Below are 12,651 nucleotides of genomic sequence, written 5' to 3'. Positions count from 1 at the left end.
TTACACTCTCACATAACACCAGAACCAGGGGACAGCCACTCAAATTGAGTGTTGGGAGAGTTAGGACAAAAGAAAATATTGCTTTACTCAGCGGGTAGTTGGTCTGTGGAACTCCTTGCCACAGGATGTGGTGACGGCATCTGGCCTGGATGCCTTTAAAAGGGGATTGGACAAGTTTCTGGAGGAAAAATCCATTACGGGTTACAGGCCATGATGTGTATGTGCAACCTCCTGATTTTAGAAATGGGCTACCTCAGAAAGCCAGATGCAAGGGAGGGCACCAGGATGCAAATCTCTTGTTGTCTTGTGTGCTCCCTGGGGCATTTGGTGGGCCGCTGTGAGATGCAGGAAGCTGGACTAGATGGGCCTATGGCCTGATCCAGTGGGGCTCTTCTTATGTACCTGCCAGTCCCCGAGTTGCATGACTACCTACACAATCCAATGCATGTCTACTCAGAAGTAAGTTCCATTGTAAATGGAGTTTACTCCCAGGAAAGTGTGTATAGGATGGCAGCCTACATCTTTCCAACTCCTACTCCAAAGGGTCCAAGCCCTGCAGACGTCATGCGCCCCACACTTGTAGAAGAGTCTCACAGAATGTCCCTTTAAGCCCAGAAGTACAACAAGGGAGTGCTGGCAGCCCCCTCCCCCCACCCGATCCAGGTGCCCCAGCATCAAAATGGAGCATGCAGTGGGGTCTCAGAGCCAGCTCAGGAGCAGAGGGGCTCAGAGGGGATCCAAAGAGCTTCACTCACTGTGGATTGCGGAGACACCAGTGACAGGAAGAAGGGAGGGGAGGATCACCCTCCCTGTGCAGAAGGTGCCAGTCCCAGTGCGAAGGCTCTTGGACAGCTATAGACAACACTTGCCTGGCGGCCCAAGGACCTGACTTGCCAAAAGGCCAGAGTGGAAGTTCCGGTGTCTGTTTAGCCAGGGGGTGCTGTTTAAGGATCCTTCCAGCTCTCACTGCACAATCCCTGAGGCTCCACTTGACAGAGGGGCAAAGCAAACCCCCAGGGGTGATGCATTTACCCAGTGAATCTTCCTTCTGTCCTTCAGGCGCCACCCCTGTCTCAGGTTTCCGCCATTCCGTGTCACACCCGAGACTGCTGGGCAGCGCAAGGGACAGCGGTCTCCCAGGCACCTCCACAAGGCAGGCCTCTGGCCCTGGAGGAAGCACATTCTCCAGAAGGGGATCTGTCAAACATAATGCAGGGGTTGATGAGACAGGCTGGGATGGCCCTCACTGTCCCTGGAAAGGAAGCTGGAGATTCAGCCTGGCTTGGCTGCTGGCCAGTGAAGCTCGTGTTCCTGCGAGACCAGAGATCTCACTCCCTGTGCAGAGCTCAGTCTGCAGGTGTTGCGCTCTGAACTTCCAAGCCAGGGACTGAACAACTCTCACAGGTGCCATTGACAACATGCTACAAGGACTCACCACTGCAGCTAGAACTGGGCCCCCTGCCTGCCTGCCTGCCTTTCCATGACTCCTGAGCCACAGGAGGTGGGCTCAGGAGGTGCCACAGCCTGGTGGGCTCCTCCATCCCTGCCAGCAGCAGCAACAGCCCACGATATCCATGCATGTATTTTATATAATTATTCCCAACACTGTACCCCACCTTCCTTGGGAAATCATCACTGAACATAAACACTGAAATAAAAGATTATCAGCCCAGTCCTAACCTGTGATGATGCAGCAGGGCCAGAGCAGCCACACTGCATCCTGAGCATGAACTGAGCAGGCTGGAGGTCTCCTCCAGGTAATGGGACATTAGTCCCCTTACCCCAGATAAAGCCCTGGCCTACTCAGTGTGGCAAACTCAGGTCTGCACCTGGTCAATGGCCAGCAAGTCCGATTTGCCTCGTGCTGTGTTTTCAGGCCCGGGTCAGGGGACAGGATTCAGTGTGTGCTGATGCTGCCAATTCCAAGCCCTCCTGAGACCCAACTGATATTCTGGTCCAAGGCCAGTTGCAGCTTTAAAATCAAAATGGGGAAGCTCACGGTACAATGGCCTCAGTAATGGGGGTCACTTGGACCGGATGTGATGTGCAGAATGAGGGGCCCGGGGTCTCTCTCTCTCTCTCTCTCTCTCTCTGAAACCCTGGAGAGCTGCTGCCAGTCAGTGTTGACAGTTCTGAGCTGGATGGACCCAGGCTTGACTCAACAGAAGGCAGCTTCCTAGACGGATGGGTTTTAGAGAGGAACTGCAGCTCAGTAGAAGGGCACCTGCTTTGCATGCAGAAAGTGCAGGAAAATAGTTGTGCAGCACACAAAGGGCATGCCTGTCCTTGGTCCCAGATGCCAGGAGAGCTGCTGCCAATCAGTGCAGGCGGTTCTGAGCACGGCGGCCCCAGAGAAGAAGCCTCCTGCAGAAGGAGAGGAACTCAGCACCTAGGCTCGCAGCATAACTCTGAAAACCAACCAGCTCAACCAGGAAATCAGCCAGGCCCTCCTGCCTTGCTGTGGACAGTTGGGGCAGGCAGTGGGAGGCAGAGAGGTGAGCCCTGTGCAGAGCACAATCGGGGGATGGATGACAGTGAAATGGGCAGGGGCAACAGGAGGACCGGACGGAGAGGAGACAATGCCATGCCTGACAACCCTCTTCCACTTGGGCTCTTGGGTTTCCATAGCCCCTGGCCCCACCTCCTGGAAGGAGCCCGCGAGCCAAAGTACTTGCTATTCCCAAGCAGGCACTGCTGACACACCTGGCGCCCAACAGGCTGGCCAGACTGCAAGGAACTACAGCACCTGCTCCACGGGATCAGCCATTCACCAACTGCCTCATACCTGGTCTTCCTCTTCTTGCCCCCTTTCTTCTCTCCCTTCCTCCTCCTCCTCCTCTTTTGCTAGCCAGGATTTTGGCAGGATGTGGCCCAGGGGTGGGGATCTCCTTCAGGCAGTTCAAGAGACCATGAAGGGGGCTGGTCACAGGTCTCCACTCTGCTGTGGGAAGATGGAAGCAAAGGATGGCTTAGACCAAGGTGAGGAAAGGGACAGCCCAGGGCCACTCTGGTGCAGCTGGGAGCAGGGGCTTCTAGGAGCAATGAGGCCACTGGATCCAGTTAGAGCAGCAGCCAGACAGTCTAATGGGAATCCAGAGAAGTGAGCTAGGAACTGGGCAGCTGCGCCAAGGGGAAGGAGGCCCTACCCCAGCCCTGAAGGGCCTGCAGAGTCCCTGGGATGCAGCAGCCATGTTTGCTCACTAGCAAAAGGCAGAGAACCAGACTGCTGATTCTGTGTTGCCCCTGCATAAATCTGGGGAATGGCTGCGTTTGGAAGAGAGTTCTGGTCATCACACCTCAAGATGGATATTGCAGCACTGAAGGAGTGCAACCAGACTGATCAGAGGGCTGCAGCACCTTCCTTGCAAGAGAATTTGGGTAATAAAATGACGCTGGGTGTAGAGAGAGTGGATGGGGGGGGTGTTTTCCTCCCTCTTTCACAGCCCCAAGACCAGGCTGGGTCATTCAGTGACACTGATAGGACAAAACAAAGGGGGTCACTTCACACAGCGCATAATGAATCTGTGGAATTCCTTGCAATAAGGGCAGATATGGTCCCCCGCTTGGCTGGCTTTCACAGGGGATTGGCCAATTCCAGGAGGTCAAGTCTCCCAATGACTACTAGTCCTACCAGCTGCCACCAGATTCAGGAGCAGGATGCCTCTGAAGTCCAGTTTCAGGGGAGTGATGGTGGGAGAGAAGGGTGCCCTCCCTCTCTTTCTGCTTGTGACAGTGGCTTCTGAAAGGCAGCTGGTCAGGAAAAAGAGTGCTGAACTGGGTGGGCCTTGGCCTGGGCTTTCCTTTGGCCTTTGCAGGGCTTTCCTATGATCATATTCTCTGAAAGCAGCCACAGTCACCAGCCAGGCCCTCAAAACAGTTCAGTCTCACCCTCTGAATATGGCGCCCAGAGGCCCAGCTCCATTCCAGCTTCTGGGCCACAGCGAGGAGAAGTGCTGTTTTTTGGCAGGGCGGGCTGAAGGCCGTGTCTCTCTGGGAGCTCCTGCACACCTTGCAAGGGTGGCTCCTCCTCAGTCGTTAGTTCTGTTTTAACTGGAGCAACAAAAGTAAAAGATCAGAACCAGATCAGCTGCCCACTCCTCCCCCCAGAATTCACGGCATCCCAGATTAACCACAAGGCTGTCTGGAAATGGGAGTCTGCCACAGTCAAGTCCTTGAGCAGCCCTGAAATGACAAGGCACAATGCTGCTGGTGGGGGGCTCACACACCCGCATTGGCCCTATGAATAAATGACCCTCCCGCAAACTCCTGTGGCACACCTGTGGACCATTTGCTGTACACCAAGGTGCCAAGGCCCAGTGGTTGAAAACGGCTGCCTGAAAGGTTACCAGATTATCTTCCAGCCTCCTTCAAAACAGCCACATGGGTCTCCTAAGCAGACCCGACATATACCCTTGGTAACTGCCAGAGGTTTGGGAGAGGGAAAACCTGCTCTGTGGTGGGCATTGACTCCTTTACCTGGATTGCCTCACCCAACCCCCCGCCACATTGGCCAGGATCCCTCAAGCACTCTCACCCAGCACACGCAGGCCAGCAGGCTCCTCAGCGGTCCTCTCCTTGGCTGCAGCTCTTCCAGGGAGGCTGGTGGCATTCACCGTTCTCTCCAGGCACTGGAGGGGGGAGCCGCTAGTTACCCCTTCAAGTTTAACTGCAGACACATGCAACAGATACAAGTCTCAGCCGTGTGAGGGAAGGCAGAGCAGAAGCACCCTTGACCTGAACGGAGGTGAACATCTTCCTTCATCTTAGAAAGGAAAAGTAACCAATTCATTAATAGCGGATAAGCAACAAGAAGAATGCACACGACTCGACCTCCTGACAGAGCTGGCTACATGGCACAGAGGCAGTGAGCAGCTGCTGGACAGATCACAGTTTCTTCATCGACTTTCCCACTCAATCGATTCCTGGGATGCCTTTCCCCTTTTCTCCTTTCTGGGGTCTCCTCTTTTTCCCCCTTCCTCTTCCAGCCTCTTCAGCCACTTCTCTCCTGCCACCTATTCCCCCCTCTAATGGTCTCCACCTGACTTTTCCTGTCCTGGTGTCATGAATATGTACAGTTTAGGCCTGGTAGAATGTAAAGCCTGAACCAAAGTAACCCAGTGACGGAGAAGTGGCTTGCAGTCCTAGCTGCAAGGAATTTACAACTCAATGGAAGGTGATAATGTAGCACCTCCGCAGACAGAGAGGCGCCCATGAATCTGCAGTGGGGAGGGGAGAACTAAGAGGACTAGCATCCAGCCCCACTTCGAGAAGATTCTGTCCCCATGAGTTCTGATAGGGCAGTTTAAAATGAGTACAGAGTCACCCCATCCTGTTAACATGGGAAGTATAAGAACAAAGCCCAAAGGGGAGTCTTTTGTCTTTGTCTTTCTCTCTCTTGGTGGGAAAGGTGGCAGGTGCAACGTCCTGCCCCGCCAGGGCTATGTGGCCTCATAGGTAACTGGGAGCTGAAGACCTACAACAGAAAGCTGACCAGGTGAGAGTTAGGGAATAACAGAAATAGCCAGTTAGCTTTGTTATTTTAATGCTGAGATATTTCCTAGAAGTTTTATGCCTCTAGCAATTGCTGCCTTTTGTAACTTTATGTAACCCTATGTACTTAATAAAGTAGAAATCCTTTACTAAGTTGTTTCATTGTCTGCTGGGGACAAAGGTTCAGAATCCTGCCTAGCCGTTCAGCAAGCTACCAAATCCTCAGTGAGGACTAGTAACTTGAAAGCTGAGACTTTAAGTAAAGAAAGTGCTCAGTGCCTGCAAGGGACAGAATTAAGCCTAGAGGGTCTCGGTGTCCCTGGGCTGAGACACTGGCACATACAGAGTGGTGGCAGTACTACCGAACAGGGGTCCTTGAGGGCTCTAGAGTTCAAGAACCCTGAGCACCCCAAAACCCTGGGAGTCTATGACACCTGGCTCCCCACATGGTCCCCCCCGCACCCCACTGCTTGCCCAGCACTTTTGAGGTCTAAGAGACCCCAAAAGTAAATGCTGAGATCTCACCAGAAGCCTGAGCAGAAATGGCACAGGGCCATTTGGTACCCAAAGCAGAAAACCCAAATCCCAGCCCACCCCAGGGGCAGCAGCAAACCAAATGTGACCATTGCTACCCTCTTTTGGCCCTCCAGCACTGGCCCCCAGGCGCTCCCCAACAGCCCCCACTTCAAGGGCTGTAGCTCTTCCTGTCTGAGGCCGAAGAGAGCTCCTCGCTGGTGGACTGAAAGGTGCCCCGTGACAACTGTTCCCTGCTAACCCACCACCCTCCAGGGACATCATCTCATATTCTTTCCCTTCCCCGTCACCCCAATAAGAGTAGGGCAAAGGATAAGCAGTTGGCTTTGGAGGCTGGGGGCCTGGGTTCAAACTCCTGAGCAACCCTGGAAGCCCCTTTGTGGGGCAAAGGAAACACCAAGGAAAGGACAGTTATTTCTTACTTTGACACCGGAGCAAGACATGCAGATGACCCTGGGGATGTGAGAGCACTGCCCTCCAAAGCCAGTGTGCTAGGCTCTGAGCAGGAAGACTGGGGTTCAAATTCCTGCTTGCACTCAGTGTTCATTGGGTGAGCTTAGGCTAGACACATTCTAGGCCTAACCTTTATCAAAGGGTTGCCAGAAGGATAAAATGGGGGTGGGGGGGTGGGAGAGAACCATGTTCAGCACCCCGAACGCCTGGAAGGAAGGATAGGATGCAAGTGTCACAAACCCCAACATTCTTTGAAATTCTTTGTTTCCACAGCAGGGGCTTTGGCTGCTTGAGGCACCGACAGACCACCTTTACCTGCTTCCAGGAAAATGCCTCCTTACTCTCAGGAAACCCTGGTTGGCTTACCTGATGCAAAGAGATTGCTGGCTTGCATCTCTGGTGTACGCCCTCTTCCACCTCCTGCAGGCCACAAGGTGGACATGCGGCTGTCCCCTGGCCAAGAAGAAGAGTCAGCACCATCCCTCCTGGAGTTTCTCTGGCTATGGGAAGGAGGATTTTCATCTGCCACTTCAATTTTCACTACACAGAGAAAGATGAAATCAGGACCACCCCAAATCCCCAGCACCATGAAGGTGGTCTTAGGGCAAAAGTTCAAGTGGGCTGTCTGAGACGGACCCCTTGATCAGGAAGGAAGCAGTGTACGGAGTGCCTGAGTGCGGGCAGTGACCATCACTAAGATAAACCAGGGTGGTCCTACCAGGGAAAGGTATGCTGGACTCCCACCCACATGCACCTGGCCTGGGGGGAGATCCGCTCCCAACGTCCCTCTTCCTGCGCCTGGGGACCTGCTGCCAGTCGCGGGTGGATGGTCTGCAGGCCACTTGGGAGGAAAGGTGGGGCTGGTAGCCAATCAGTTTCCGCAGGCTCTTCAGCAAGCCTCGAAGGGGCTTCTCCTCGGCTGTCACTTCTCCAGGAGAGAAAAACAAGGTTGTCGTCATTTCAAAAGCTTTACAGCTCTCAGGACTGCAAGGAAAAGAAGCTGAAATCATATAGTTGGTGCCCAGTAAAATCTCAGAGCCCAGAGGAGGCCATGAAGTCTCCAGGTGTTGGGGCTCTGGTGTGCTGCAGGGCTCTTCCTCTCCTCCTCTCTAGCTTCTGCCCTTCCAGACCCCCTGTGCTAATTTCCACACCCTGCCCACCTTCCAAGTGTGATCAATACTGTCAGGTCAGCAGGGGAGGATAGCCCTTGCTTTCCCGATAGCAGAGTGGCACGGGAGTGTAGAGAGATAGCACAAGGAGAAGGCAATCCCATACAGAGCCAAAGAAGCAGACAGAGGCTTGTTTGTTGCAGAAGCAGGTATTGGTAAAAGGAGCAGGCAGAAGAGTAGTCAGTCAAACGGTCCAGAAGTCAGGGATACAGCAAGTCACAGTCACGAGAAGGCAGTCCAAATCAGTACATAAACCACCAGCATGATACGCAGGAACTCCACCACAACAACTCACACTCGGTGTCTGTCCTTGCCCCAATATAAGAACATAAGAACAGCCCCACTGGATCAGGCCATAGGCCCATCTAGTCCAGCATCCTGTATCTCACAGTGGCCCACCAAATGCCCCAGGGAGCAGACCTGATAACAAGAGACCTCATCCTGGTGCCGTCCCCTGCATCTGACATAGCCCATTTCTAAAGTGAGGAGGTTGCACATACACATCATGGTTTGTAACCCGTAATGGATTCTTCCTCCAGAAACTTGTCCAATCCCCTTTTAAAGGCATCCAGGACAGATGCCGTCACCACATTCTGTGGCAAGAAGTTCCACAGACCGACCACAAGCTGAGTAAAGAAATATTTTCTTTAGTCTGTACTAACCCTCCCAACACTCAATTTTAGTGGATGTCCCCTGGTTCTGGTGTTATGCGAGAGTGTAAAGAGCATCTCCCTATCCACTCTGTCCATCCCCTGCATAATTTTGTATGTCTCAATCATGTCCCTCCTCAGGTGTCTCTTTTCTAGGTTGAAGAGGCCCAAACACTGTAGCCTTTCCTCATAAGGAAGGTGCCCCAGCCCAGTAATCATCTTAGTCGCTCTCTTTTGCACCTTTTCCATTTCCACTACATCTTTTTTGAGATGCGGTGACCAGAACTGGACGCAATACTCCAGGTGTGGCCTTACCATCGATTTGTACAACGGCGTTATAATATTAGCCATTTTGTTCAGTATATATATATATACTGGGGCCAGCCAATCAGGGTAGGGCGACCTCATAGTCACAAGACAGTCTTGTGACCCTCTGATTGGCTGTCCAGTGGTGCATTGCACCACTCCTCCATAGTCTACGTGACTCAGCATTGCACCAACTGTGCTGCTTTGCTGATTGTTGCACACCAGGCCCAAATATTAGGGCCTCCTGCCACATCCTGGCTAATAACAATCTCAAACCTGGGATGCCAAAAATCTGACAAATATTTTACAAATCCCTTGCAAAGTTGGCCTTGGGAAGTAGGCCTCAAAGAGTCAAAGAAGCAATTGCATGGTCATTTGCTTAAGACAGCTTTCATGAGATCCTGGCAGCAGAGATGTGGGCCAGATGTGACAACAGCTAGGTAGGCTCAAAGTTGGGCAAAGCAACATTCCCACAACTGCAATGGCTCTATATCATCAGCCTGCAGGGAGACATCAAGCGGGGTGTGCCACTGGGCTCTGCGCTGGGCCCCAAGCTGCTCAATGTTTTTACACATGACCTAGATCAAGGCGGGGGAGGCTTAGCCAATTTGCACATGGCACAAAGCTGGGAGGGACAGCCAAGATCCTGGAAGGACAACTTCAAGTTCAAAATGCTCCTGACGGGCACCACCACTGGGCCCAAACCAACAAGATGAGTTCAAAAAGGACATATGTGAATTCCTGCATGTGGGAACCAAAAACCAGAGGCCCAAATACTGAATGGGGAGATGGCTTGGCAGCAGCACATGTGCAAAGGATCTTGGTGTCTCACAAGCCAATTCTCTGGGCTGGGTTTGCTGCCAGAACACGTGGTCCAGCAGCAGAACACACTTTATGGAGTCAGAAACACTATTCCAATGGCATACGTTTTCAGGCACTCCTAGACCTCTGCCAGAGACAATGAATGACACCCAGTATACTCCAGTAGATGGGAGAGGCTCCACCAGTCCCAGTGTGCTAGTGTGTGTGTGTGTGGGGGGGGGTTCCTTCCTAGGTGGACTGGGGGAGACGTTGGTGTCCTGTTGCTGCTCCCTGGCATCTGGCATCCTGAGGTAGACTACTTTTAAAACCAAGAGGTTACATATACCCAACATGGTTTGTAACCTATGATGGACGTTTCATCCAGAAAACTGATATGACAGTCATCCTCAGGAATCTGGAGAGCTGTCACACAGAAGGCAGGGAGGGCTTGTTCTCTCTACTGCTTCTAAGGGCAGGCCTTGAACTAACAGGCAGAAAGTGCAGGAAGGACCCTTCCCACTTTATCTATTTGGGTGACAGCACTTATTTTAAGGAAATATTTGGGTGGCCCTGGCAAGACATAGCCTCTGCATGCCCAAACTCTGCCTAGCACAGAGTGGGCCACCGTCCTTAGCTGGCCAAAGGCCTTCTCCATTCCTTCCCACTTTGCTCCGGTCTTGCTTCACTAGTTTACAAACCTTGTGCCGGATTTTGTGATGTATGTGTGGAGACCCCTTCTTGACACACTCTCTTGCCTGTGGTCTCAGGCAGGAGCCTCTCCCCTGTGGCACAGTCGCCAGCTAAGGAGACGCTGCCCAAAGTGCCAATGTGATCGGGACGCGTTGCCCCTCCTTCCTTTCTGGGGCTCGGCAAGGTGAGTCGGTCAGGATCTGTAGGGGATTCTGCTGAAACAGCATAGAAGGGAAGTGTGTTAATCTGTGGCATTCATAGACCTGCCACTGAATGCCGGGGGGGGGGGCCGCGGGTATTTGGGGAAAGGTTGTTCTCACTGCCACCACCCAAAGCTAGACAGAAGGAGGTTGTCTTGGAAAAGTCTCCTTCCCAGGGTCACAGGGAGCCCCCAAATCTAGAGAGTCCCCTTCAAACTGCACAAGAGTTGGACATGGGTGTGCTGGGAGAGATGGCAACTTGCTCCCTCCTGAGACCAGGCAAGTAAATAGCAAAAACATGGAAAGTTTATTGAAATGAATGAAGAGAAAGATGCTAGGATAAAAGATATGGCACTGAAAATCCAACACAAGGAGCAAAGGGGTTGGGGTGACAGTGATGGGCAAGAATGTTAAAATGCAGCAGCAAATCCAACAAAGCCTGATGGGACTTCTCTGGGTCCCTCCCCCACCCAACTCGCACTGCTCCAGGTTCTTGGTCCTTGCATTGACTCTTGGCTAGATGGTGGGAGAGCCACTATGAAGCATTTGACTATTCTTACATCAGACCAAGGCAAACATGCACAAAGGTGTTTTATAAACTGTGAGCATTAAACACCTGAGTTTCACTTGTGGTATTGGGTTGTGGGGGGGGGGGGTACCTGAACCCTGAACTTCCTGCTCCTGGAGGTCAGATGGCCTCACACCTCAGTAAGGCAGGCCCTTTCTTTACTGGACAGGTGGAGAAAAAAATCCTCCAGCAGCAAAGAAACAAACACGGACAGGCCAGACATGACTCCCACCTTAGAATGACTCAGCAACCCCTTCAGAAGCCTCCGGAGTGTCAGAAAGATCCAAAGCAGGTGAAAAATGGGGAGAAAATCAGGGCAGAACAAGAATTTTCACCACAAGGAAGAATAATATCTACCTGTTGACATGACTGCTGTAGCCAAGAGGAATCACATGTGCACTTTGTGCTCTTGGAAAGTTGAGGATTATTATTAACAAAAGTTATGTATGACTCTTTCCAGAGTGGGGGAGCCTTATTAGTCAGTTGCAGCAAAAAAGGACAACAGAGCCCTGCAGCACCTATGAATTCACCCATTTATTTCATCATAAGCTTTCGTGGATTCACATTATGATGAAGTAAACTGAGGACTTTTTAATGAGTCCAGAGTTGCTTTGCTGTCATTACAAAAAAAAATTGCAATGAGTTCCCCAGTCCCAAAGCCACAGAGTGATCCAAAGGCCCGACATTTATGTGCAACTTGCCTTGTGGAGAGTTGGCCGTGTTGGAAGCACAGCCAAGTGGGGTCGCAGCCGGCCTTCCAGGATGGCAGACGTCAGGCTCTGGATGCCTCAGATCAGTCTCTTCAGGGGGACCCTTTCCCACTTCTGACTTTGCTCTCTTCAGGTCCATGTCTCCTGTTGTGCTGTTGTGTGGCAAGTCCTTGGCTGGGACCTCAGGAGTGCCAGACCTGCACTCAGCTCTGGCGTAGGTGCTGCCTTCACAGTTGGGGAGGGATTTCGCCTCATCTGCAGGAACAAACACTGATTTAGGGAACTAGTACCACCAGAGGGGTCTCTCTTGCTACCGTCAGGTCCCACGAGGCCTCCCACCTCCAGAAGTCCAGGCACATGTTCTGAAGACCAGGCCAACAAGCGGCCATCTTGAACAAACAGACTTCAGGAAATGCATAGCCAGATGAAACCCGGAATGCCTGTGGGGAGCCAAGGAATCATGCATCAGGATGAAGAATTCCACATTCTGAGACTCCCAGCCGTAATGTGAAAAAGAGAGGAAACTGCAAACATGGGAGGGAGCGTAAGAGGGCCGACCAAGACTGTCAAGGTTGAGGGCCGACCAAGACTGTCATGAGTGTTTTTCAGTGTGACCCTTTTTAGGGGGCATGAGGCAATGGGGAGAGTTGCCCTGACCTCACACATAGGGAAGGGAGACACATCGACTGAGGTGCCTTCAATGAGCCTTCAGCCAGCCCCCACACCACCCAGAGACTCCAAAATGCCTGTCAGGACACACTCCAGCACACCACCGAGTTTGGCCCCTCCTGGTCCCCAGTCCTCTGTCTCCAATCTCCCCAGTCTTTCCAGGATACTCCACTTAATATTATAAGAACACCCACCCTGAACCCTGGGAGTAAACCTGAATCTTAGCTGTAGGATATATTGTCTGATGATGCGACAGTGTGCACAGGTACACAGACTTTCCCACATCTGAACAAGGCTGGTTAGTGAGGTGCAGGACTCGAGAGGGACAGCAGGGAAAGAGAGAGAGAGCATGTCTCCCAGGCCTGAGCTGCTGCTTCTGCAGTCCTTAGCTGGCACTTGGGAAGCAAGTTG

The 12,651-nt window shown here is 52.3% G+C and overlaps 1 protein-coding gene across 1 annotated transcript in view; it reads right to left on the bottom strand.

Annotated features, from left to right (window-relative positions):
- The window catches only part of LOC136651246 (uncharacterized), a 44,321-nt gene that overhangs the window by 13,275 nt on the left and 18,395 nt on the right, over nt 1-12,651 (bottom strand). Inside the window, exons 8-15 of the mRNA XM_066627473.1 lie at nt 11,563-11,826; nt 10,102-10,305; nt 7,232-7,405; nt 6,844-7,017; nt 4,535-4,666; nt 3,889-4,050; nt 2,786-2,941; nt 1,033-1,197 (exon numbers count right to left, since the gene is read on the bottom strand). Of these exons, the coding sequence (XP_066483570.1) occupies nt 1,033-1,197; nt 2,786-2,941; nt 3,889-4,050; nt 4,535-4,666; nt 6,844-7,017; nt 7,232-7,405; nt 10,102-10,305; nt 11,563-11,826 (1,431 nt within the window). The remainder of the gene's footprint in view (nt 1-1,032; nt 1,198-2,785; nt 2,942-3,888; nt 4,051-4,534; nt 4,667-6,843; nt 7,018-7,231; nt 7,406-10,101; nt 10,306-11,562; nt 11,827-12,651) is intronic.

The sequence above is a fragment of the Tiliqua scincoides genome, chromosome 5 (genome assembly GCF_035046505.1).
Source record: "Tiliqua scincoides isolate rTilSci1 chromosome 5, rTilSci1.hap2, whole genome shotgun sequence".
NCBI lineage: Eukaryota > Metazoa > Chordata > Lepidosauria > Squamata > Scincidae > Tiliqua > Tiliqua scincoides.
Note: the sequence above shows the minus strand (reverse complement) of the source record. Positions and strands in the feature narration are given on the sequence as shown.